Genomic DNA, 25,659 nt, shown 5'->3' on the forward strand with positions numbered 1-25,659 from the left:
GAATGAAGCAGTCACACGACTGTATCATTAAAGAGAGATACTAATTAATCTTTGAAATTTTATTTGTTGCTATAGGATAATATTAGATCTATTTCTTGAAGAAATTATTCAAAACGAACAAAGAAGAAGAAAAAGTTAAATTTGTTTTTCCTTTACTTTTCTCTCTTCCCTTCATGGAGCAATATAATTATGTGGGGATTTATGTTAATGTCCTTTTGTAGTCAAATTAAGTTACAAATGTTAGGTTTTGCATGGCATTTAGGGAACCTTTTTATTCTGTCTTAAACCAAGATTTTTGGATAATAATTATTATTCTCTCTCTCTCTCTTTTTTTTTTTAGGGTTTTATTTGCTTAGTGGGCCATGGGCCTCCATGTGATAGCATGTGCTATGTCCTTCTCTCATTGGCCCACTACCCCATGTTACTCCCCACCCCTTTCATTTGAACAAATAAATTGGCTTTTTTATCACTTAACATCTCCTTCAATTTCCTATTCTTCTCATTTCTTCAAGAACTACATATTTTTTCACCTCTTTGTTTGAAAATTTTCCAAGGAATACAAGAAAATTCATCAAGGTATGTCATTTTTGTCACTCAAATTTTCATTACACCATAGTCATAGATTGTTCATGTTTATTTTATTTCTTCTTGCATGTTCTTAATTATCATATGTAGCTAGCTTATAGACATTCCTTTCTATTGCCTCTTTCTTGTTCTAACATCAAATTGTCAACTTATAATAAGAACATGTAAATCAAACTAGAGAGACTTTATATCACTACTAAGAAAATAAGAAATAGCACGATAGCTAAATAGTAAAATTCGTCGTTAATCCTGTTCAACGATGAATCATCAGAAAAAATTTAAAAGTTACAAAGCTATTTAACGATAATTACCGAATACCGATGAAGTTCGTAGCTAATTTCAAAATTTTTAATGCCTCTTTTTTTCTTGCTTCAAGAACCTCTTGATATTGCTAATCCAATTCAGCGACACATTATTAAAAATTTCTAATAGCTACGAGCTATTAAATGACAGATTAGCGACAAAGTTCATAACTAGTTTCAATTTTTTGAAGGGGGCTTCTTTTTTTTCTTGCTTCAAGAATCTCTTGATATTTCTAACTCATTTTTTTCTTCTTTTTCTTGGTTTTTATAGCTATGAAACTAACATGTCTATGTATTTTTTTTCTTCCCTTTTTTTTGTAGTTTCAAGTTTTTTTTCTTTTGAAGAATGAGGAATCCTAGTTCACTCAAGCAAGAATTTCTCAAGAAATGGATAAAGGGTCTTCAAATATGTAGTGCTACAAAGAAAAATATGAGTATAATGGAAAGAAAAAAAGCTATAAAATTATCAGCAGATATAGCAATAGCTTCAACAAGAAAATCAACAATTTATTGGAGCCATGCCCTCATGGCCAATGCTTCAAAAGATGACACAAGCAAAATCATCATAAAAAATATTCTTGGAAATATTGATGATAATAATAATTTCAAGAAAGCTTCAATGGGAATTTCTATGTCTCAAAGGGGAATTATTAGAAGCAAAAAGATTGTGAAAAAGAGTTGCAAAATTTCAAGAAGAGCAAGAAAAATGATTTCTCCAAGTATTATAGCAAAAAAAATGGTGAAAAAAAGAACAAAAGTCCTTAAAAGTCTTGTTCCTGGTGGAGAATATATGGATGATGCTTCATTAATTAAAGAAACCCTAGATTACATTATATCATTAAGAGTTCAAGTTGATGTTATGAGGCATCTTGCTAATAATGCTAGTTATGAGATTAATGATCCTAAAACAACTTTGTAGTTATTTTTTATCTTTGAAAAAAATATATTTTTAAATCATGAAGTGATCAATTCCTTCTTTTATTTCTTTGTTTTTTACTCTTGTGGAGTTTTTTCTTTTCTTTTTATATATATATAGTACAAAGAAGATGTAACAATGTACATATGAGCATTATTATTATTATATGAAGTTAAATGTACTTATTATTAAAGCTTCTTATTGATTTATGTTCTCTTAGTTTAATTTGTTCTTGTATAAATGAGTTTTAATTATCTTTTAGAAATATTGTGACTTCTTACTAATCAATATCTTAATGTTCATCATATATAGAATGGTGTAATTTTTTAAAAACATTTAATTACAAAGGCATGGCCATAATAATTAAGCATGAAATTCAGCAACTCTTTGGGATTGTAAAAGTGATTTTTTTTTCCTTTTTGTAGTGGTGGAGGTCGGGGTGGGGGGTTAATTCTTTATGAAATGCAATTTATATCGCTCTATTAGAAACACACGTATTTTTCTACGAAAGTTTGGACAAAATTTGTTGAAATTGTATGTAAAAAAAATGTGTTTCTAGCTGCAACTACAACAACATATATATTCAGTGTAAATTCATAATTGGAGTTTGAAATTTGTTTGAGAGTTGGTTATTATGAAATTATGACTTAGATGTTTTTGATTGATGGGTGTTTCTAATAAAATATATTTGGTTGACCAAAAAAAGTGAGATCTAAAAAAGGTAGGATATAAGCCGATTTTATTCATCTTTGCGAGGTAAAAAAAATAATGATGTAGTTTAAAGGGCAACAACTAATATTCCTAATTAGTCGTTTTGATTTTTGAGAAAATATTTCTTTAAATGAAAATGAGAACACAACTTCCAATAAAATAATAGAGAATAATATAGTACTTTTTTAAAAAAGGTTGATATTATTAAGGTGCTAGTGAGAAAAAAAAAAGGAGAGAAGAAAATAGTGGTCGTCAGTTGTAACTTTATTAATTACAGGTAAAAATAAAGTGTTTCTCTTATATTCCTTTTATAAAATAAATTAATTAGATTAAAGTTTCATGATATATATCATGTCAAAGATTTCATGAAACACCCGTGAAGAGACTTGGAAACATTAAATGATTATTCGAGTCTTTAAGAGAAGTAATAATATGTATCAACTCACAAAATCATAAAAAGAGTCATCACCAAAAGCATTTTTTTGGGGGGGGAGGGAGGGGAGGGGGCTTATGAGAGAAGGCAGTCTTCAGAAATAACAAGTCGGAAAAATAAGAAAACGTGAAGCATTTTCTTATATTCTTTAGTTACTAACATATGTATATAGTCTCATTGTTGAAAATATTATTTTCGATGATCGATTGATCTTTATCCGTCAACATAAAAAATTAATTTTTACACTACTTTCACAAAGTGATTGTTGTTGATCACTCAACACGATCTTATTAAATCACAATTTACCTAACAAGATCATCACGGGTGAACGAAAATTGGGGATTATATATTTGTATGTCCAGCCAATGAGCTAGTGAGACGTTAAGTCGACTTCCTCTTCGTTTGTGCGGGTCTCAACCTCTATGATAAAATGAGAACACAAGGTGTCTCAACCATCCCATTTAAAAAGAATAATCGAAGGTTTAGGGCATGTAGCTTTTCCCGCCCTAAACATGTTTCCATCAAACTTTATTGAAGTAATTTCTCTAGGTGTGTTCTTTCAATAAAGGATTGGACTCCATAAGCTATTTTTGTGGAAGAAGCTACTGACTTGATTGTTTCAACAAGAGGGTGATTTTTAGTTATCACAAATATATAAAGTTGCCGCAACACAAATGTCCAATTTCAAGTGGCGACTTAAGGTCGCAATGAATGTGCAATTTTTAATGGCGATCGACTTAGGATCGCAACAAATGATTATCAAAATTTTGTGGCAACTAGCTAAGGACATAAGATTCTTTTTTCTTAAATGCATTTCCATAAAATTTTATTGAAGTTTCCTTAGGTGTATTCTTTCGATAAAGGATTGGACTCTCCAAGTGATTTTCATGAAAGAAACTACTGACTTGAGGGCGACTTTGTCATCACAAATATATAAAGTTGCCACAACACATATACCCACAATTGCAACTAACGTTCGCCACGAATGCAGCAACTTCTCCTTGTGATCGACTTAGGATTGCAACAAATGCTAATGACCAGAATATCGTTTCAATTAGTGTCATCGCAAGAATTTCTATACTTCGATGTATACAAGTTAAACTCTTTATCTTTAATTAAAGTACTGTTAACAATTATATCTAAGAACTAAGGTTGTAAAAAACCAACTAATTAACGTGTTATTAGACAACATCTAAGCATTTCTCAAATAGAATTTTATTGGCAATTTAGTTGATGTAGATAATATCAAAACTAACATGAAAATACATTATTATACATGTCCTATACTACCCAATTATGAAAATTATGTAAAATGAGAGAAAATAAATTCTAATAAATTTTAATCCTATTTATGATTTTGAGCTAAGTAAAATTTTATTTAGTTTCCTCAACTTTTACTACAGTGGGATTACAAAGCTAGGTGAAATATGCTCTCAAGCCTTTACCACATGAAAAATAAAATATAAATGTATCTCTAATAATTATTTTCTTGAAACGATTAGTATCTAGAACAAAGTTGGTCCGATTAATTCAGATTTGTGCAACATAAAGTTCAATGAGGAAGCTCGCCCTATGACTATGAGGTAATATTCACAAATAGCCCCTTTATACTCTATGTAATTGAAAAATAATTAGTCATGAAGTTTCAAATTTCAGGAAATTTTTTGGAGTTAATTTGATACTCCGTGACTATTTTTCAAACACAGGGTTGTAAAATGGCCCATGAACACAATTTCAACTATGATTATGAACCCTTTCAATTTCTTCTTTCCTTGATCTTGAGATCCTATTTTGTTGGAGCCAAGTTATCTAAAAGGATATATGCTACTATTGGGCCATGTACAAGTCTATTTGAAGCCCACCATTGCAATGGGCCAAAACTTTCTTCTCTCACTCGCTTTGGTAGCGTTAAAGCGACGGACAAATTTTATAGCTAAACAATTAAATTCGTACCTAATCTTATTCAGCGACAGACTATAAGAAAATTCTATCAACTAATTTCAAAATATATATGTAATAATTTTGGATCCATTGCAATTTGGACCCATGATTATATCCTCTTGTTGTTTGTCATTGTCCTTTCATGGTAAATTGAATCAGAATCAAGAAATTCCACATTTACTATCAATAATTCAAATTTGAATGATCACTCTTGCATCCCTAACTCTCCTTCTGTCTAAAAGTGCACCAATCATCGATCAGATATTTATGTCTATTGTCAAAAATTCAAATTTAAATGAGCGCTCTTACACTCCTAGCTCTCTTTTTATCTAAAAATACATCAATCGTCAATCATATATTTGCATTTTTCTTTCATCTCCAAAGAAATGAAGTATTCAGATCTATCTATGCCATTAACATTGAACATAGTCATCAGAGACATGTGATTATGTTCAGCTGATGTGACATAGTAGATATTGGTACATGCAATAATATCATTGTTATCCATTAGTCATTACATTAACAAAACCACATAGGTCAATATTTAGTTTTTAATACTCTCTTTTTTGTTTTACTATAAGCAATCGGCATCAAAATAAGTCTATCTAACTATTTTAGATTCTCATTAGGTATGCTGGTTGATTTATACAAAATAATATTCCTTTCTTATACAATTATTTAAATTTGTTCATTTTTTAAAAAACTTGCAAATATAATTATTGACACTGACAAAATATTCATAGAATGTCATCTGGCGTCAACAAAATTTCATACCATAGTTTAATCTTTTCTTATAAAATTTTCAATTTGATCAAAATAAATCTTTAAACTGTGGTTCAAAAGGTATGTGAGTTTTGAAAGAGAAATGAAAAGATGCTTCATTTATTAAATGAATGCCTACAAAGAGTATGTACAATTGGATATTCTGAACATTCAAATTTGAAATCTTTAATTAAAAGTGAAAGCATTTCAATTATCTCGTCTCAGCAATAATAATAGTCTGTCGTCAGAGGCTTGTAATATCTCTAACTAGTAATAATATTAATATTGTATCTTTTTTTCCCCAAAATAATTATTTTTACCTCTTTTTTTTTTTCATTCAGTGTTTAGTATCCATCCATATTGAGATTCGGCTAAATTTAAATTTGCAAATTGCAGGACCCATTTCTAAAAACGGCGCCTCTCCAACAAGATATTTAGCCTGAAATTCATTTATTCATGTTCATACTTGAGCATAATGGAGTGCTGATAATTTCTTTCTTTACGTGCATTTTAATCTTCATTGCTATGATTAAAATTCAACTCATTAATATATACTATAATACTTTTTTTTTTACGTTATAGCTACTCCACTCTTTACATTTTTCTTTTATAAAATTATATAGAAATAATTACTAGTTGTATTATTAATCATGATTGAGAAAATTCCTACAAAGCTTAATCCTAGAGATATCTTAAATCTTAATTCTTGCTTTTTACTAATCATTCCAATTAAGTGAAAATTAGAATTCATAAAGAAAAAGGTTCCTTCTCTTAATATTAGTTAATCATCAAAATTTCTTGCTAATTTATGTTAGATTAATTAATTAATGGGGGACAAAAAGATTGTTGATACGAGGGAACATTCATGCATGGCTACAAATATGATTTGATTTTTTTTCACTTAGTGGACCTTCTAATCACATAAATTAGCATTAGATAGCTAACAAATATTCTTCCCATCACATGAGCTCTAATGATCACACTTCAAATTAAACCCCACAAATACAAAATATAACTTAATTTTTTTAAAAATAATTTTACAAAGAAACAATATTGTTGAATATATCAACAGCCTCTTAAAATTACTAGTAAATTTTATTTAAAAATTTAAATTTAAATTTATTTTAATTGAACATCTGAATATATGAATATGTACACTTTCGACTGATATTTTGAAAAAGAAAATGTGTGTGCTAGCTCACAACATCCATTACATAGATAAGTTGAGCCTCATCCTTTAATTATGCACATCAGTATCAATTGAAACATGTATGAAATTTTACGGCTAATTGAATTTAATGGTACAATTAAATGAGGTGGCGTATTATTTAAATGATTTATTATCTATCTGATGGGTGCTCAAGAACACATGCAATAGCTTTTTCAAATTTTTAAATTGAGAAGTGTCTAACTTGAAAACTTTATCATATGTTTAGATGTTCAAATGCCTAAATAAAATTTAGGCACAAATCTAAGAAGGTATCAATGTATTCTGCAAAAAAAAATAAAAAATTAAAGAGACATTATTAACCAAAAGGCTAGTGTAACACCATATACAATTTTAAAAGGAAAGTTGCATAAACCTTCTTTATGATCTAAAAAGTTAACCTTGTTTTTTAAAAGTCATTTTCTAGAATAATCAATTGTATTGTATAATATAACATAAAAAGTGTCCAAATATATATATATTATACATATAAATGTACTAACTTAAGCTAAAGTTGGCCCTGCGCATGCTTGGTTAATAATGTTTTAGAACATGATTAGTACTAGCTCTCATAAATTCTACACAAAAAGGTGAGGATACAACTTTTCCATTGGGAGATTAGAAACTTAACAAGGAAGGGGGGAGGGGGATGAGGGGGGTGGATATGGAAAGATTAAAATGTGCCTATGAATTATATTTTCCAATTGAAATCATTAGTTTCAAATAATTTAATTAAGCTTGATGTATGGTCTCATTAATTTTTATTAAAATTAAGATGTCTAAATCTATTCGTCGGCTTTAGTAAGACTAGTGGTGGAGATCATGATGGCTAATGGTAATAGTGGTTGACGGTGATTATTGTACAATAAGACTAGCGGAGATGGTCATTGCTAGAAGAGTCATCAATAATGAAGATGACTCGTGGTGGTGATTGTTGACAGTGATTAATTATTGTAGAATAAGGCTAGTGGTTTAGGTCGTTTATAATGGAGATGGCTATTGGTGGTGGTGATTGTTGGCAATGGACATTGTGTAATGGAGACTAGTGGTTGAGGTGTTGATAGCGATGACCGGTCATGGAAGTGGCTAGCGCTGAAATTGATCGCAATGGTGGTTACAGATGGAGGTGGTTGATGCTAGTGATTGGGAATAGTGATGACCGTAGTTATGCGATTGGTAATGGATAAAATAATGATAAAATGTCATATCCAGTTTTTCATAGAATCTATAAGTTCATGTCTTCATGATTTATTACAAGAACTAAACAAATCAAAAATATTAGAACTAAGAAGTTTTAAAAGAAAAAAAATAGATACACTTACTACATTGAGATTTGAATAATTCAGATTCAGACATTCTTAAAGAAAAACACAAATGAGACATAAGCCATCTTCATATAACTTGATAAATACAATCTAGCCCATCCAACAACATAAATCCAACACACAAAAAAACTAGAACATCATGGCCCTAAGACAGCTCTTACCTTGTGATCTTGCTAGCTATTTTGCCATCTAGAAAGTAATTGATCTTAGCTTGAACACATGCTACAAATATAAAGTTATAAAACATTAGGGACCTAATGAAAGCTTCTCTTTAGTACTTTCATTATCCTACAAGCTTTCATGCCTGTATAGTGGCTAGCATGTGTTAAGAATCCTCAAATGGAAAATATTTTGGCTATTTCTTAAAGAACATGTACTGATTTGCAAAAATCAATTTTTGGGTCCCCTATCTTCTACAACCATCATTATAACAATAAAATATCAAGAGGGGACACAAAAGGGATTTGGCTATATTAATAAAATATCAAAGAGGGTTAGCTTTTCATAATCTTTCTATCTGTACAAACATCTCATCAAGGCAATTCTTTAGCTTTTCATAAGCATCGTGCATTCACGCAGGGTAGGGGGAAAGGGAAAGACCCCAAGGGCGTATAATGTGGGCCATCTATCTTGATGCTAAGATAGACAAGCATCAGTAATAGCTGATTCCACTACTCAAAGTTATGACCTAAAAGTCACACAAAAACAACTTTACCGTTGCTCCAAGACCTCCATTCATCAGACAAAAGTCGCTTGATGAACTCTTTCCATCTTCCTAAAAATTGTTGGTTAGAGTTACATGTTAACTGCCTTAGAAAGAGGTAGCAGGTATCCGGTAGAATAGTCGAGGTGCGCACGAACTATCCCGGATGTCACGTTATCAAAAATAGAAAAAAGCAATTAGCTTTTTCAAGAACTCATATTCACACATGCAACAACAGACCCAGTGTAATCCCAAAGGTGGGGTTTGGAGAGGGTAAAGTATACGCAGACCTTAACCCTATCTCGTAGAGATAGAAAGGTTGTTTTTGATAGACCCTCGGCACATATTCACACATACATTTTTGGAATGAGATACCAAAATAAACTTTTTAAAACGGTTATCTTAAAGAAAAAGGTGGATTAATGATTCATGGAGGCTGGCTTTGTATTCATAATAAAGTTATGAATTGCCACTTTATAGATGTTAAATGGACCCTATGATGATAAACCAACAAAATAGTTCTGAATAAGAGGTGATTTAACACTTTTGAGCTTTCTATCTAATTCATACCTATTTATATATCTCTTAAGTGTGTTTAGCATTCTATCAAAACTTCACTTACCTTACAACAACTGTAGAGCAACTGTTCAGTATTGGTTTGAGAAGAAAAAATGGATCTTGAATCAAATCCAACAATTTCACTAGCACATCCCGAGACGATGGACTTCCTTTCACGCACTTGGTGCAACTTTGCAGTTCAAGCGTTCCAGCCAGAGATGCATGATCAAGCGCTCATTCTACATGAAAACTCAATCAAGAATCTAAACATTGACATTAATAAACCTCCTCTTCCAGTAAGTTAAATCCTGTCTAACATAACAAAATATTGAGGTTTCATATTAATCTATCATGTTGGTATCACAGAAGATGGAGAAGAGCATGAAGATGGATGATGCAGATAATTCAATTCCACCATGGAAATCCACTGATGTCAAGGTAAGAAGTAGAATACAATATCTTGTGCATTATCACCACAGATTCTTCTCAGAAAAGGCTCATGTGACATACTTTCATTTGTTTCATTAGTCGTGGATATGGATGCAGCAAGCCATGCATCCAGAGGTGAATTACAACAGCTATTTCCAGAAAAAATGGGTAAGTAGAGAATCATTCAATCATCAAGAAATTTGCGCCGATTATCCCTTTTTGAGACAGTTGTTTAGTAAATGACCCTTTTTGTATTCTCTTGCAACTTATGGACCTTTAGACCACTATGTAAAGATCCCTTTTGAGCAAACTGTATGAGAAAACGTTAGAACACGGTCTAGAATCTTGTAAATAATTGCAAAACATTAAACGACAGTCTAATGTTTTGTCTGTAAGGTTGAGCAACATATAAGCAAACATTAGACTCAATTCTAACATATTCCGGAAAGGTAATTTTCTAGAGGCTATATTTGCACAACTTTTTAAAATAAGGACAAAATCTAAATGGTGACCTAAATAAGGGACATTCGCGAAAATCAACCTCAATCATCATAGCTAATTATTGGTTTAAAGTAGCATGGTGAAAATAAACTCAGAGCGGAGAGCTTGTTTCATGCAGATGCCATGGAAAATAGGACCACTAAAGAATGTGTCAATCAAGAAATGGATCAAAGAAATTAAGCAGAAGAGGAAAGAAGAGAAGAGATTACAGAAGGCTGAAGTACACGCAGCGATATCAGTTGCAGGTGTTGCAGCTGCGTTAGCTGCCATCGCTGCTGAAAACTTGAACCATGATGAGTCAGGACGTACCAAGGAGTCAGCCGTGGCTTCCGCAGCTGCACTAGTTGCAGCACAATGCGCAAAAGTGGCAGAAGCTATGGGGGCAAAACGGGACCAAATCAGCAGCGTCATTGGGTCAGCCATGACCGGAACAAGTGCGAGTGACATTCTGACACTTACAGCTGCAGCTACAACTTGTAATGACTTCTCTCCACCTCTTAAAATGCATAGTGTGCACAAGTATGATACGTACACCAACTCAGCTGTTAAAAACCTAACTTACCAGTTACCAGCAGCTAAACATAAAGACAAGACGACTGTGTTTTCAGCATGCATGTTTCATTTTACACGAAATGTGGGTTATAAGAAGACTTGAACAAATCGCACTCACTTCTAGTAGTACTCTTTAATAATTCAGATCTAGAATCTAATAGCAGCTAACAAAATCAAACAATTTAAGTTTCCTTAGCATAAAGTGAACATCGCGCTGCTATTCTAAAAAATAAAATCAAGGCAAATTTTTTGGGTACCATATGTTCGGTAACTAGAAAGAACTAACCTATATAATAGAATTATACGCACTTTAACTAAGCAAGCTCAAGGAGTTCAAACAATGAAATGTTTTTATCATCCAACAACTGGATTTGACTCTGTGAAAGGAAGTAACTAAATGAAACTGCGTCATTTAGAACCTAACTTAGCCTCTGTTAGTCTCATCTTCCATTGTAAGTAAAACTCACCTATTTGGACTTGCGCCGCTACTATCTCAGCACTCAGAGGAGCAGAAACACTCAAAGCAAGATCTGGCTACAAGAATATTTTAAATGGAAGCACACCAGTTCTCCCAATTGAAGATAGCAATGACTACAACTTTAACTACGAGAAGTGTAGATCAATTCTCTCCAACGGGGCAGAGCTCTACATCGAGAAATCAGATGGTATGTCTATTTCTCTATAACTAATACTCCCTCTGTTTCAATTTGTTTGTCTAGTTTTGACTTGACACAGAGTTTAAGAAAGTAAAGATATGTAGACTTAAACTAAAGATATGTAGGATGTACCAAAATGTCCTTTAATATTGTGGTCTTGAACATGCCATGTGGAAAATTGAAATTAAAGAGTTGCAAAAAAGGAAAGAGCCATTCTTTATGAAACGGACTAAAAAGAAAAGTAAGACAAACAAATTGAAATGGAGAGAGTAATTTTACCATACATGTTGTCTGGACAGAAAATAGCTGTAAATAAGCACATTCAGAGAGGGACTAATTTACGGTTTTTCCCAATTCAGTAGCAACAGTTATACAAGGAAATGATAGTTAATGCAAAAACAAACAGTGAAGTTTCGATTTTCTGAAATTTTTCCTTTGCTGGATCATCAGCTGATGTTTTTTTTGTGTTTTGCCTATGTTGAGCAGGAAGATCCAAGCTAAGGTTGGTGTCCATTATCTTAAATAGTGAAGCCAAGGTGTGAACATTATTGAATTCGTAATATCTCTTCAGCTGATAATCATGTGTATTACCTACTGTATACATTTGCTCCAACAACATAGCAGCATCATAATTCAAGGATAATAACAACGATTTCAAAAAGAAACCTACAGCACCGTTCTCTTCTCTGTTTTGTTTTAAGAGTTGATGGTCAAAAACACACTTGAATAATCATGTTTTTGCAAGTTTCTTACCTAAATTATCAGATGTTTATTTTTTCTACCTGAACTGTCACCAACTATTTATCAAACACACCTCAACTATCAGTTGTTCCCTTTTCCTACCTGAACTATCACCATCGTTTAGGTAGGAAATGGGAACAATTGTATAGTTGAGGTGTGCTTTGGTAAATAGTTGGTGATAATTCATATACGAATAGTGAACACCTGATATTTTGGGTAGGAAAACTCACAAATACGTGATACTTCAAATGCGTTTTGGACCATTATCTCTTGTTTTAATGATAACCCCAAAAGGCAAGAGCAAAAGTCATGGACAAGATCTTGGTAGATGTGTTCAAATACATAACTTAGATTCCTGTTTTTATGTTACAGGTTATCCTAAGAACAAGGAAGCCAACAGTGTTGAAGGCCTTCTCAAGTCCAACGGAAAGTATGTCCTTCTAAGTATTTCTTGCACTGCTCACATTAAATTTGTACACAATGCTTTCTATTATGCTAATTAGATAGTTAACAAATTTATGAACACCTCCACATTTGATTGTAGGTGTCATATTAGACCTACATGCCGAGCTGTATAATGATTCAAATGGAGTGGAAACTGATAGTTGCTATCTCATGGTGCTAACAACAAACAGGGGAATCATCAAGCTAGACATGATGGATGATTACCAGCGATACAGAATGTGGTCAATGACTATTAACCAAATGCTGACGCTCTCTACTTCATTTACAAAATATGAGCTGCAATTTTACAAAAGCTAATCTTAATAAAGATTTGTGGCATCAGAATATTTTTCGCATGAGTTTTTGTCAAGTACAGGTTATAGTATTTAGCAACTTCCAAGTTGTCAGATCTGTTAATAGTTACATATCGTGTTCTTGTTTTTTTTGGATAAGTTACATGTCTGTCGATCGTATTGTTTGCTTCAATCCGTTATGATTTTTCATTTCTCATCTTGTTCACTTGGATAGCAGTTTCTAGAGTCGATCACAATTATTCTATTTGATGAATTAATTCTTCTACTTCCAAGAATTCACCTAAAGCTCGTTAGGGAATCTTAGTATCTCAGTTGGTTAGCTACCTGAACTTTCACCTTGTTGGTGAGGGTTTGATTCCCCACCTTATAGCCCCTCCCTTCCCTAACCCTCTCCCTACCCCCCCCCCCCAACCCAAAAAAAAAAAACTAAAGCTCCTCAAGTAATTGTTTCCTATCTGGAATTGCGGTCAAATTACAGATGTTCAAAGTCTAATAGAAACCAAACCAAAGAAGAAGTTCTAGCCACTATAGTTCCCATGAAACTGATGTACTCACGTGTATGCAGCCATCACACGTTGAAAACATATATTCCCTCTGTTTCAATTTATGTGACATAGTCTGACTGGGCAGGGAGTTTAAGAAAGAAAGGGGAACTTTTGAAACTTGTAATCTTAAACCTACCATAACGTTTGTGTGGCTATAAAAGCTTATCATCAAGGGTAAAGGGAAAGTTCAAGTTAAATTGTTTCCAAATAATAACAACATACTCAATATAATCCCACAAGTGGGGTCTGGGGAGGGTAAGATGTATGTATACCTTACCCCTACCTTTGTGGGGTAGAGAGGCTGTTTCCGATCAAGTTAAATTGTTTTCAAATTTGGAAATATTGTGTTTTTTTGGGAGGGACTAGAAAAGAAATAGTATCATTCTTTTTGGAACTGAGGAAGTATATTGTATGCATATCATAATTCCGACATAAATATCTTGATACATTATACACAGTCAGATATATGAGACAGGTACTAAAGGGAATTAAAACATGGACATGGAGGCAAGAGAAGTCGTTGAGTCAAAATTATCATTTTTTCTTCTTTCCATATATTATCAAATCATGCATACAAAATTTCAGAATTTCCGCTAAAAGCTGAAACTCCAATCCATTCTCTCCAAGAACAAAAGAAAAATAATGGAAATATAAACCAAAAGGCAAATGATACTAGAAGAAATTTACACCTAGAATAGTTAAAAGAGTGAAAGAAAATTTCTAGATTATTTTGCTCATCAAGGACAGAATCACTGGCCTTTCAGTGTATACACAGCAACAGATGCCTGAAGTTCTCGATCCACCTTAAAGTGAGCATGGAAGAACCTTTTTATCTGTCAATCACACAGACATACTTGAATGAGCACATTGCACTCCCACTTTTTTCACACACAAAAAAAAGGGAAAAAATAAACTGTTATAGAAGTAGATCAAGACGAAAGAAAGCAACCTCTTCGAAATTATGCAAAGCTAGAAAGTCCTTTAGTAGTTTTTCCTGAAAGTCGAAGAGCACAATGTGACTAGGTATAGACCAGTTCTTTGCAAATTCTGTTGCGAAACCAGCTGGATCCACCAGGAACTGGTCAGACTCGTCTAGAGCTCCTTTCTCGTCACTGTAGAAAGGAATAAACAAAGGTTCAATCCTGTTGAAACAAAACAAAAAGAGTATAGCCAGAGACGGCCAAGACATTCACAGTACATTGGCAGTCTATAGTACATACCCTGGTGTGCAATCCAAGAAACGCATAGGAAGGTTACGGTGAAGAGTTGAGTAGTAAGGTGTGGCATGGCAGGGTGTAAAGAAAAGGATACTTTTCACTTTCCCACTGTCTGCCTCAACAGAGAGATAGTTCATTACATCCTCTGTCCCTCTCTGAAGCAAGATGTTACAGATAGAAAAATAAGTTTCACAGAAATTGAAAGTTTTGATGCTATAACACGAGCAAAAGAAAAGGAAAAAAGAACTACAGACATCGAGCTTTTGCAAGAAAATATTGCTTTTGCAAAAGATGAGATAAAAGTCAGACTGTCGAGATACCTGATGAACCATACTCATGTAAAATGCCATCGGAATATTACTAACTGCTAGGAACAGGATAGCCAGTTGCAATTTTGCTGAGCACCTGTCATGAGTGCTTGGAGATCTTTTACCTCGGCCATTACACTTATCAGGCCTTCCAATTGTTGCCAACCAGTACCCAGAGAACATTAAAGCTATTGGAAGCACAGGGAGGACAAACCTGTTTTTGGGACAGTTTAGAGAACAGCAATCAATTATTCACTCAACTACACCTATGACATGGAAGTTATTATGGAACATAAAGTTTAATGACTATTAGCAACTTTGAAGGGAAGCCTTAGCATAACTGATAACGTTGTTGCCATGTGACCAGGAGGTCACAGAAACAAACTCTTGCAGAATGCAGGGTAAGCTTGCGTAGAATAGACCCTTGTGGTCCGGCCCTTCCCCAGAACCCGCGCATAGAGGAGCTTAATGCACCGGGCTGCCCCTTTTTTTATTATCTTTGACAGAAAGACATATATGATATGAACAAGTACCTGAACTCTTTGTGACCCAACAAGCTATAAATTGCCAAACTCCAAGCAATTAGACCAGATAGTTTCCACTGCTTAGATTTGAAAATGCCAGCAAGTGAAAACGGTAAGAATGTGAAGACCATAACTGTAAAACCCTGAGTGAAATACCAATGCCACACATGAGTTCCATAGTAGTCTCCACCAGAAGAGAGAAAATTAAACTTCAGAAAGTTCAAAGGGACAAGGACCCAAGTGCCATACATCCAGCGATCCACCAGAAATGTAAGTCCCAGAATTAATGTCCTGACTCCATGTGTTAGAAGAGGTAAAAGATTTTGTCAGTATGTAATTTTATAGTACTAAGAACAATAGATCAACTGCAAACACAAACATGAGTTCTATGAGTTCTCCCAAATCTAAAAATTTCATGGATGAGATCAAAGCAGTGAAGACAATGTGTGGTTTTACAGGTGTTCCGTTTCCTACATTCATGTCTACGTCATTTGTTTTAAAGCATGATAAACCATGAGCAGTTCCAAGTATGATATAATACAGATGTGGAAGTTGAAAAAAAACAAAAAAGAAAATGAATAAGCCTTTTCCAATTAGCTTGGATTAGTTTCAAGGGATAGTGAAACTTCACTTGAAAATGAATGGTCATATTAACTCATATCACCAAATCTTTAATATCCAATTTACTCTAAGATAAAAGGGATACAGCTAGCAATGGTATACGGCCATAGATCCTGTTATTGGGTTCGGTTAGTCCCTCAGCTTACCTAGTTAATAAAATGCAATTGCATATATCAACAATAGGATGACATAGTCCTGAGAAGTACTGATACTTACCCAATAGGAATCACCTCAAGAAGAACAAATTTCAGCTTATCACGTGTCAGGTACAGCTCTAGGAGGCCAACATAGATCCATGTAATGGCACTTGTAGGTCGGATTGCACATGCTAATGCAGCTGTAGCTAAACCCCATTTTCTAGAACCCCGAGAAATTTTACTGGCAGATGGTCTAATGCAAGGCCAGTAGTACAGGCTCACAAGAGTAAGAACAGTCTCCAGACTATTGGATAAAGTACGTGTGATACAGAAAAACATGAACCAGTTTGTCAACTGGGAAAAAAGCTGCAGATAGATCAAGTTCTTCAGCGTCAACGAGCACTTGTAAATCTTCAAGTAACAAAAAGAAAATAACAAAAGGCAAGATCAAGAAAGTGGTATGTGTAACAAGGGAAAAGGATACCGCGAATTTTGCAACACGGTCACCAAATATCTCTTGAGAGAGTTTAAACAAATATAGGTCCCCAAAAGCTGAAAATATTGATTGCAGCAGTCGTGGAGTCCTTATCTGGGAAGAATTGAGACTTTGTTGAGCACTATGGGAAAGAACATCTAATGCATACTAAAATCGAAGAATACAATAGTAAGAGAGTAATAATAGCAATACTAATAAGAGGACTCGAAAATGCTCCACATCTTCCTATGTACACAATCAAGTATCAATCTTTCAGATTCAATTCACATAAATCAACCCAAACAAAACTGAAAAAAGCCAAAAGAAACACAATTACTCATAATTACCATGAACCAAGGTTTGTCAAGATGAAAAAAGGCAAGAACTTTATACAAAGCAGCAAATATTACTGGATGAAGATAACTCCTTATACCCTTTTCCCATTCCCAAGTCAAATGCCCATATCTGCAAAAAAAGAAAAAAAATCCCAAATAATCAGTAATCAAAAAATTGTAAAAGAAAAAACAAGAATTGGGAAAAAACACAAACCCAAATGAGATTCGATGTGCAACTTCAAGGGCTTGCCAGTGTTCATCTGGATTAAAATATGTTTGGACCAAAAAAGCATTAATAAATCTAACGAACAAGCATAGGAAAAAGACTTTTTTGGATAAAGGGTGTGTGAATTTGTTGTTTTTGGAAGATTTGGGAATGTTGGGGTTGTGTTTGGTGTTGTTATCATCAAGATTTTTCCTTTGTCTCATGGTGGAAAAAATGGGGATTTGATTGAGTTTTCAAGATTTGGGCAGTTTTTCAGTGGAATTGTCACTAATTTAAAGTTTCATTGTCATATTTTTGAGTTTTAATTTGTATTTCATTTTGTGTCCCTCACTTTTCTCTTTAATTTGTACTTCAAAAAAATCATATATTTCAATTTTTAGAATTAGTTTACACCAACACAGTCATATCTCATTTGTTTTCGTTCGGATGAAGATGTCTGAATTTGAATATATGAACTGAACAATTAAGACATTATCTTTAAATAATATTTGTTGGCGTTAGTAGCTAGTAATAATTGGTGTTATGGTTAATAATAATGGTTATGATGGTGTTGATGATTATAATGGTAAAATTAATTGATGGTAGTAGTTGGTAGTGTTAATGGTATTAGCCGAAGAATGTGTAGTAATTGATGATGTATTGGTGGTACTTAGCGACAATAATAATTGTGATGATGGAGGTGGTTGATAATAGGGATTGGCTGCAGTGATGATAGCAATTGATAGTGATGGTGGAGGTGGTGGCGGCAACAAATATAATTATAACATCGGAGGTAGTAGGTGTACTGTTAGTGACTGAAAATAGTGATTGACAACGGTGGTAATTGCTAATGGTGGTTGTGATGACAGATGTGGTTGATAGTAATAGCTAGAGGTTGGCGACGACAATGATGGTTGATAATGACAGTGGTAATTGTAATGGCATAGGTGGTTAGTAGTTAGTGGTAATGGCGAGTGATTGTGAATAAAGTGATAGAAAAATTATTCATATAAAAATATTTCTTAATGATATTAAAACTATATTGAATATTTAGAAATAATTGAACTTTAAAAAAATTATTTTATTCACAATAAAATAATTTGTAATCTCAGAAATACCTATGTTATAGTTTCAAGCACAAATTTCAAAAATCTCTCTTTTTAATTTAACAAATTGTTTGAATGGTAGTTACATATCTATTCATTATCATATTGTACTTATTATTTTGATAAATATAATATTTAGATAAATGATACCACTACATAATGTCACACACCATCAATAAGGTAACAACAGAGTCATTGTTATGTAAAAAGACATTTTTCATTGCAATACAAGAACAAATTTAATGAGTAAGATAGTACAATAAAATTTACGTAACAATCAAAACAAATATGCGTTCAAATATCAATATGATATAATACAATAAGTTACATGGAATACATTTTCTTACATGTTCAATATGATTGTAAAAAAGATGGACACAATAAAACATTGGAAAAATTATTTGCGATAATATACAAGAAATGACACAATGTGGTCACTTTTTTCATTTTCCCCCCAGAACCCCATCAAACTTTTGATTTCTTGGAGGGCATTTTTCCCTTTCTTGAGTGAAACTCAGAATTTTGTGTACATTTAATTACATGGAATCACCAGAAGAATTGGAGAGATCTGTCCATAAAAGAAGCCTTTGAGGTCGATCTAGGAACCTTGCTTGCCACGCAGGTTCCTCGTTCTCTTGCACAAAGCCACACTTTACGTACAACTTTTTTGCTGGCTCGTTGTCGATGGCAACATGGACGTATAGATCACTTATTCCTGTAAAAAAGATCGTGAAAAGCATAACTTAGTACTGTAATAACTATCTCAAGATATACCTGTTAGGAGCTCAAGAATTGGTAGAGAAAAACACTGGCCAACAATAGTTAGTACTTTTTCACAGATACACAGATACATAAAGGTAAGTCCCGCCAGTGTGAGCTTGCTCACATTGTCGGACAAAAGTCTGAATAAAGGAGGAGAGTTGCAGACTTGCAGTAGGTTGACAGGTAACGTAAAACTTGTCAATTCATTAATGAATACTCATAATACATACCACATTCGCCAAAAAGATGCAAGTAGCACACATTCGACCTACGGATGCACCGTTCGTAGGTGTGAAACTGGGTGGCTGAAGGTATTAAAAGAGGACGAGGTAGACCTAAAATAACAGGGAAAGAAATTGTCTAGAAAGATCTACAATTTCTTGGAATCAATGTAGACTTAACTACAAATAGGGCGTAATGGAGGAAAAAGATCCATACAGGTGATATTTGCTAGTAGGGAATTTGTCTTGTTAGGGGACTTAAATTTAACTTTTTTATTTTTATTTGGTGTAGCGATGACATGAGTTGACCTTAAATGGAACCGAAAGGATTCATATAGCTGAGGGATAGTTATTGTTGTAGTACACCTATTCAAGGTAAAGCACGCGCACACGTTATGTATGGTAAGGCTGAGGGATATCAAAAAAAAGAGCAAGTACCCATGTCTTTAGCAACCGTCTTTGCTTTACAAATAAGAGCGTAGCCGAGGCCATTTCTTTGCAATTCTCCAGCAACACATACATTACTCAAGTATCCCCTAGCGAAATCAGCTCCGATTCCCTGTTTAGATGCAGCAGAATGATATAATTACTTATAAAAAGAGTCGTTTATCTACATATGCAAAGCAATAATCACTGCAAATCTCGCATCAACGACAAATGCATTGAAAGAAAAGCGAATACACAAAATAAACGAGAAGGTATCCAATGATACCTTTGGTTTCATTCCTGTAATTTCATCCGGAAGCCTGATGCACTGGTTAATGTCCAGGGTCCCGACAACAACTAGATCCGCATTATCATGAGAAAACTGCAAGTAATGGAAACCAAAAAAATTAAATAGTATTGCATAAAGTACAGTTGGACGTGACTCTTAATACAGATATGTATGGTAAATATATTATACCTACGATTCGAGAAATACATTATTCCAGAATTCAATGAAATAAGAACTGGAATAATCTATGTGCACCAGGATTCATGAGCTATCAGTAGTTAACATAAATTATGTGACTATTTCTTTTTTTTGATAAAACGAGAAATTTTCGAGGGCGAGTGACGCATGGTTCATCACTCAGTGGATATTGGGCATGCTCATCTACCTTCTCTACTTAAATGCATGATTTATCTGCAGTAGGATTGGTACTTGTGAGCCTGTGACGTTCCGTAACCCACACATTATGTATTGTGCTCCTACAGCTAGACCAATGCCCTGGGGGCAACATAACTTACGTGACTATTGGGGCCATTTCTTAGAGCTTTTGAAGTCAATTCTCCAATTTTTCTAGTCGTAAGAACCTCTTGCACCGACAACATCCACAATCAGGAATCAGGATCATGACTATTTCTTCTTATCGTCGAAAAATTAAAGAGTACACAATTTCTAAAGAGACAAAGATTAAAAGCAGGAAGAGTCACAGCAGAACTTGCCATTGAGCTTAATCAAGACTATAATTGATGGAGGATAATATCAGCATCTATTTTGTTTTGACGTCACTTAATCTTCTTTGCTGAGAAAATATGTGACTTAAATCATAATACTAGTAAGCTAAAGTAGCATTTTGAGTCCCAGAACAGTTCTCCGCTTAAATAGTGTGAACACTGAAGAGAAGAAATTCACAACTTGCGAGTAAACTAACAAGATGAATAAACTACAATTGACTCATTCAAGTCGAAGGCGAATAGTTTCGGGAACCTCTTGTTGGCTAATCTTGTTTTTCTTTTATGAAAAAACAAACACGTAATCTACACTATAAGGAAAAAAGAAGCCTCATCTAAGGGACTAAAAGAGAAAACCAGTCAACATAATCCATATCGATTCCTACACAAGGGATCCAGATAAGCTTAGGCCAATTGACTAGATACACTAGTTGCATAAACAATCAGAGATACTTTCCTAAAGAAGGTAAAACACGGAGAATCGAAGAAACCAAAATGTAAAGATTCTTACTTTACAAGTACTCAAATCATATGCAACATTTGAGACTTCTGAAAATGGAAGGGTGGCATTGATGCAAGAAACTCTTCCAAAGCCGACCCTTTTCCCAGCGATACGTTCCGTCAATGCTTCAAACTCACGTTCAGTCAGGTACTTTATATGATCCTAATAGAACTTGATAAGGTGAATATAACAATCAGTGTATGCCTTTAACAGGATGAGAAAATATATAAGCAAACTTAGGCATAAATTGACAATGATGATGGCCAGCTACTAAAAACAAAGATCAATTAACATGCTAGTTAAACAAAGATCACACTTTTCTATAACTGGAACAAACATTGCCACAAAAATAAACGGAAAGGAAGGGAAAATAAGAATTCTTGGGAAAAAAAGAAGAAACCCAATAATCCTGGAAATGTAAATTCACAGGCTTTCACATCAGTTACACTAAAACATAACAACAAATCCAGTGTAATTCCACAAATGGGGTCTGGGGAGGGTAAAGTGTGCACAGACCTTACTCGTACCTTGAGAAGGTAGAGAGTTGTTTCTGGTAGACGCTCAGCTCAGAGAAGATAAAAAGGAGGCAGAGCACCAAGCAGAAACAACAACAAGATAATAAGATAACCGAGGCCAAAGGAACAATATGTAGAAATAGAAATCGAAATATAATGAAAAAAACAAGATTAATACTAATGCATTAGAGAAAGGAAAAGAAATACGCCCGACTACCTACTAACCCTCCATCTTAATTCTCAACCTCCACACCCTCCTATCAAAGGTCATGTCCTCAGTGAATTGAAGTTGCGCCATATAATTTAAACGCAAAGGGGAGCTTCTTCTTTTATTTTTTTGGATGAAAACTATATAAGTTGATTTCCGATATTCTGTAAAGGCAATATCGCAAGCTCTCACATAAATTACAATAAAATCCAAATACTACCAATAAAGACACAAACTTTAACAATTCTTTGATAAAGTAGAAACAAGAAACACCCATAAACTGAACTAGAAATGGCCATTGTTGAATCAAAAAGTAGAGAACCCAATAATCTTTTGCAGCTAAATCCACAAATTCTTACACTAATTACAATAAAATTCGACACCATTAAGCAGAATCAGAAAAAAAAAAAAAATATAACTATAGTTTCTTTAAATGCATAATCCACAAATTCTTACATCAATCACACTGAAATTCAACACTACATTAACAATAAGTAACTAAACTTAGATATGGAGAAAAAAGTGGCCAAAAAAAAGTGTACCGAGAGACTACAATTAATGTGTACCATTCTAAAGATAAACTCACAAGCTCTAACATAAATTACAATAAAATCAAAATACTAACAAAAAAGTTACAAACATTAACAATTCTTTGATAAAGTAGAAACAAGAAACACCCATAAACTAAACAAGGAACGGCCATTATTGAGTCCAAAAGTAGAGAATCCAATGATATTTTGCAGCAAAATCCACAAATTCTTACATCAATCACAATAAAATTCAACATCACTATAGTTTCTTTAAATACAAAATCCACAAATTTATACATCAATTACACTGAAATTCAACGCTGCATTTACAATAAGTAACTAAACTACAATTAACATGGACCAAGAGACTACGATTAACATACTAGTCAAACAAAGATAATAACTTTTTCACCACCAAAAGGATGTGGTGCAATGGATGGAAAGATCCAGCGCTACCTCGAATGGGCCCTATCCGATATGAATTTAGATTAGTAAGAGTCCAATCCGGGTACCAAACACCATATAGGGAAACCAAATATCAACAATAAAGATATTAACTTTAAAGTCCAATAATGCTAAAATCCACAAATTCATACATCAATTACACTGAAATTCAACACTACATTAACAATAAGTAACTAAACTTAGCTATGGATAAAAAAAAAGGGGGGGGGGGGGGGGGGGCAGAATATAAAAATGGACCAAGAGACTACAATTAACATGGTAGTCAAAAAAAGATAATAACTTTTTCACCACCAAAGGATGTGGTGCAGTGGATGGAAAGATCCAGCGCTACCTTGAATGGGCCCTATCCGATATGAATCAAGATTAGTCAGGGTCCAATGCGGGTATTAAACACCATATAGTAAACCAACTATCAACAATAAAGATATTAACTTTAAAGTCCAATAATGCTAAAATCTACAAATTCTTACACCAATTAAACTGAAATTCAACACTACCTTAACAAAAAGTATACAAATTTAGCTATGGAGAAAAAAGGGGGCAAAAAAAAAAAAGATCAACAAACTCACTTCTATGTTGAGTGTTTCATGGTGGAATCCATAAAAAGTCCTAACACGAAGACAAGAAGCAGCCCACAACTCATTTTCAGATTTAGCTTCAGATACACATAAAAGAGATTTATCAATCAAGATTGGTGATGGGGTTTGTGAAGAAATTTGGGGTGGTTGAGAAATTTGAGAAGAACAAAGAACAGAGGAGTGAAAAGGGTAACTGTTATTGAAATTATAGGCATATCCATGAATGGTGGAGAAATTGATGATGGCTTTTTTGGGGCTAAAGTAAGAGTATGAAAATGGTGTGAGGAGGATTGACATTTTTCTTTTCTTTTTTGGTTTTTTCTTTGTTATGGTCCAAGCTTTTTCTAGCTTGTCTAATTTATTTTGTTAGTTGGACTACTTTTTATTTTATTTGTATTTTTTTGAAAGGTTGATTTTATATTCAATAAATGTATTGAATTCTGACTAATTCAAATTAATATTGTAAAGGATCATTTGGAAGAAGCACTCCATATAAAAAAAAAAGTTAATGTTTTTAGTGATTGAAATAGAGTCTATCATATATATTCTGAAAAAATTTACAAGTAAATACAAGTGAAAAATTAAGATAATCCTGAATTTATGTTTTGTGACATATAAATTTTAAAAAAGAAAAGAAACCTCCGTCTTTCAAAAAATATGAGTATCATTAATGGACTCATAAAAATTAAGCTCAAGCAGAATCAATCACACATATTTCAAGAAAATCATAACTTAATATACATGAAAAATTGAGATAATTTTGAATTTCGGTTTTTGACACATAAACTCTTATTGCAGTGGTTATTGATACATTATTTTTTCAACTAGCTAATATTACTTTGTACTTTTCTCTTACTAGCATAAGCTTTCACTATTTTAAACTAGTCCTTCATCACTTCTTTTTTTAGTAGTAATTGTTACTTGATCAAATGTTGAAAATATTATATCATTTTAGCATCATTTTTTCAACTAGTTAATCTTACTGCTAATCTTTCTCTTCTTCATTTTCTTCATAATTTTGTACATTTGATTGAGTGACTTTGCAACCTTAACGTACTTTTTTCTTACTAGCATAGATCTTCACTACTTTAAAAACGAGCGCTTCATCACTTCTTCTATAGTAGTAATTATTTGAACAAATGTCATAGATAATCTCTCTATTTTAAATTTTATTCTTCACAGACTCTATTTGACCAAATAGTCAGGCGGTGTCAAAATTCCCTCCTAGTCTAAAAACAAAACCAAGAACTAATTGGGCTTTTCTTTTCTTTTCTTTTTGTATTATAAGGTTTTGGAACCCAACCATATTAGCTTGAGGCTTGCACTGAATGGTTGAAATCGGCCCAACTGCCCAAAACCAAAGAATGTTGAATTTACATAAGAGAAAATTTCGTAAATAGCGGTATTAGCATCCATTCTTTCTATTAAATTTTTTTGGAAAACCTACCTAAATACACAAATGTTATGTTCCTATCATAAATACTAATCCACTTTATAGTTTAGAATAATTATATATTGCCTCACTAATTAATTCGCTCGCCTAGCAAGAACCTATTTTTCAATAGTGGATCTTAAGCAAACACGAATCCAAATTAATATGTCAAGTGTCTTTCAAACCTCGAATAAGTGAATTTTGTTTACTATCACAATTATATATCATTATTTGAGCAGAGGGTATTAAAGGGATTTCGACGAAGTCAAGGGGTATCAGTCGTGTTGCGTGTCTTGGTCCTGATTGACGTGAAACTTCAATTTCCAGCTCGATTTTTTTCTAGTTTGGTTTTATCTCTACACTTTTGACCAACGCTTCTGTATAAATTTGTGTTGGAGACTTTAATTTAATTGGAACCTTCTATTAAAGCACCGTGGACAGTGCCTTGAAGGTGTT

At 33.3% G+C, this 25,659-nt stretch overlaps 4 protein-coding genes across 5 annotated transcripts; 2 read left to right on the forward strand and 2 right to left on the reverse strand.

Annotated features, from left to right (window-relative positions):
• The first annotated feature begins 492 nt into the window (after positions 1 to 492).
• LOC129893116 (transcription factor IBH1-like 1) lies at positions 493 to 1,848 on the forward strand. Its single transcript, XM_055968611.1, has 2 exons — positions 493 to 576; positions 1,209 to 1,848. Exon 2 carries the CDS (start codon positions 1,234 to 1,236, stop codon positions 1,804 to 1,806), a length of 573 nt encoding a protein of 190 aa, XP_055824586.1. The 5' UTR covers positions 493 to 576; positions 1,209 to 1,233; the 3' UTR covers positions 1,807 to 1,848.
• Positions 1,849 to 9,195: 7,347 nt separating this feature from the next.
• Positions 9,196 to 13,337, forward strand: LOC129891601 (VAN3-binding protein). Its single transcript, XM_055967015.1, has 8 exons — positions 9,196 to 9,739; positions 9,810 to 9,881; positions 9,972 to 10,040; positions 10,492 to 10,849; positions 11,423 to 11,590; positions 12,068 to 12,117; positions 12,695 to 12,752; positions 12,867 to 13,337. The coding sequence occupies exons 1-8, from the start codon at positions 9,557 to 9,559 to the stop codon at positions 13,082 to 13,084; spliced, it is 1,176 nt and encodes a 391-aa protein (XP_055822990.1). The 5' UTR covers positions 9,196 to 9,556; the 3' UTR covers positions 13,085 to 13,337.
• A 796-nt stretch (positions 13,338 to 14,133) lies between these two features.
• Positions 14,134 to 17,791, reverse strand: LOC129891602 (mannosyltransferase APTG1). Of its 2 annotated transcripts, XM_055967017.1 has the most exons (10): positions 17,457 to 17,791; positions 17,255 to 17,372; positions 16,917 to 17,021; positions 16,512 to 16,798; positions 15,924 to 15,969; positions 15,684 to 15,817; positions 15,163 to 15,364; positions 14,846 to 14,997; positions 14,575 to 14,737; positions 14,134 to 14,458 (listed from the first exon to the last, which is right to left on the reverse strand). In XM_055967017.1, exons 1-10 carry the CDS (start codon positions 17,669 to 17,671, stop codon positions 14,375 to 14,377), a joined length of 1,506 nt encoding a protein of 501 aa, XP_055822992.1. In that variant the 5' UTR covers positions 17,672 to 17,791; the 3' UTR covers positions 14,134 to 14,374. The 2 variants fall into 2 exon arrangements, with proteins under 2 accessions (XP_055822992.1, XP_055822991.1); XM_055967016.1 differs by having other exon boundaries at positions 15,684 to 15,965.
• Positions 17,792 to 18,822: 1,031 nt separating this feature from the next.
• On the reverse strand, positions 18,823 to 24,117 carry LOC129891603 (uncharacterized). Its single transcript, XM_055967018.1, has 5 exons — positions 23,763 to 24,117; positions 21,485 to 21,637; positions 20,249 to 20,344; positions 19,975 to 20,095; positions 18,823 to 19,268 (listed from the first exon to the last, which is right to left on the reverse strand). The coding sequence occupies exons 1-5, from the start codon at positions 24,066 to 24,068 to the stop codon at positions 19,090 to 19,092; spliced, it is 855 nt and encodes a 284-aa protein (XP_055822993.1). The 5' UTR covers positions 24,069 to 24,117; the 3' UTR covers positions 18,823 to 19,089.
• Positions 24,118 to 25,659: the final 1,542 nt, after the last annotated feature.

Source organism: Solanum dulcamara, chromosome 6 (assembly GCF_947179165.1).
Source record: "Solanum dulcamara chromosome 6, daSolDulc1.2, whole genome shotgun sequence".
Classification (NCBI taxonomy): domain Eukaryota; kingdom Viridiplantae; phylum Streptophyta; class Magnoliopsida; order Solanales; family Solanaceae; genus Solanum; species Solanum dulcamara.

What these genes read in the sequence shown, in the direction of transcription:
- LOC129893116 (XM_055968611.1), top strand. Translation starts at nt 1,234, where the DNA reads ATGAGGAATCCTAGTTCACTCAAGCAAGAATTTCTCAAGAAATGGATA.
- LOC129891601 (XM_055967015.1), top strand. Translation starts at nt 9,557, where the DNA reads ATGGATCTTGAATCAAATCCAACAATTTCACTAGCACATCCCGAGACG. An exon ending in GGAAATCCACTGATGTCAAG is followed by an intron (nt 9,882 to 9,971) that starts GTAAGAAGTAGA and finishes TTGTTTCATTAG; the next exon opens with TCGTGGATATGGATGCAGCA. An exon ending in TCTTAAATAGTGAAGCCAAG is followed by an intron (nt 12,118 to 12,694) that starts GTGTGAACATTA and finishes TTTATGTTACAG; the next exon opens with GTTATCCTAAGAACAAGGAA.
- LOC129891602 (XM_055967016.1), bottom strand. Translation starts at nt 17,671, where the DNA reads ATGAGACAAAGGAAAAATCTTGATGATAACAACACCAAACACAACCCC. An exon ending in TTGACAAACCTTGGTTCATG is followed by an intron (nt 17,022 to 17,254) that starts GTAATTATGAGT and finishes AATTCTTCCCAG; the next exon opens with ATAAGGACTCCACGACTGCT. An exon ending in TTCTTGGATTGCACACCAGG is followed by an intron (nt 14,738 to 14,845) that starts GTATGTACTATA and finishes TCCTTTCTACAG; the next exon opens with TGACGAGAAAGGAGCTCTAG.
- LOC129891603 (XM_055967018.1), bottom strand. Translation starts at nt 24,068, where the DNA reads ATGTCAATCCTCCTCACACCATTTTCATACTCTTACTTTAGCCCCAAA. An exon ending in ATGAAACACTCAACATAGAA is followed by an intron (nt 21,638 to 23,762) that starts GTGAGTTTGTTG and finishes AAGTTCTATTAG; the next exon opens with GATCATATAAAGTACCTGAC. An exon ending in TTACAGGAATGAAACCAAAG is followed by an intron (nt 20,096 to 20,248) that starts GTATCATTGGAT and finishes GCATCTAAACAG; the next exon opens with GGAATCGGAGCTGATTTCGC.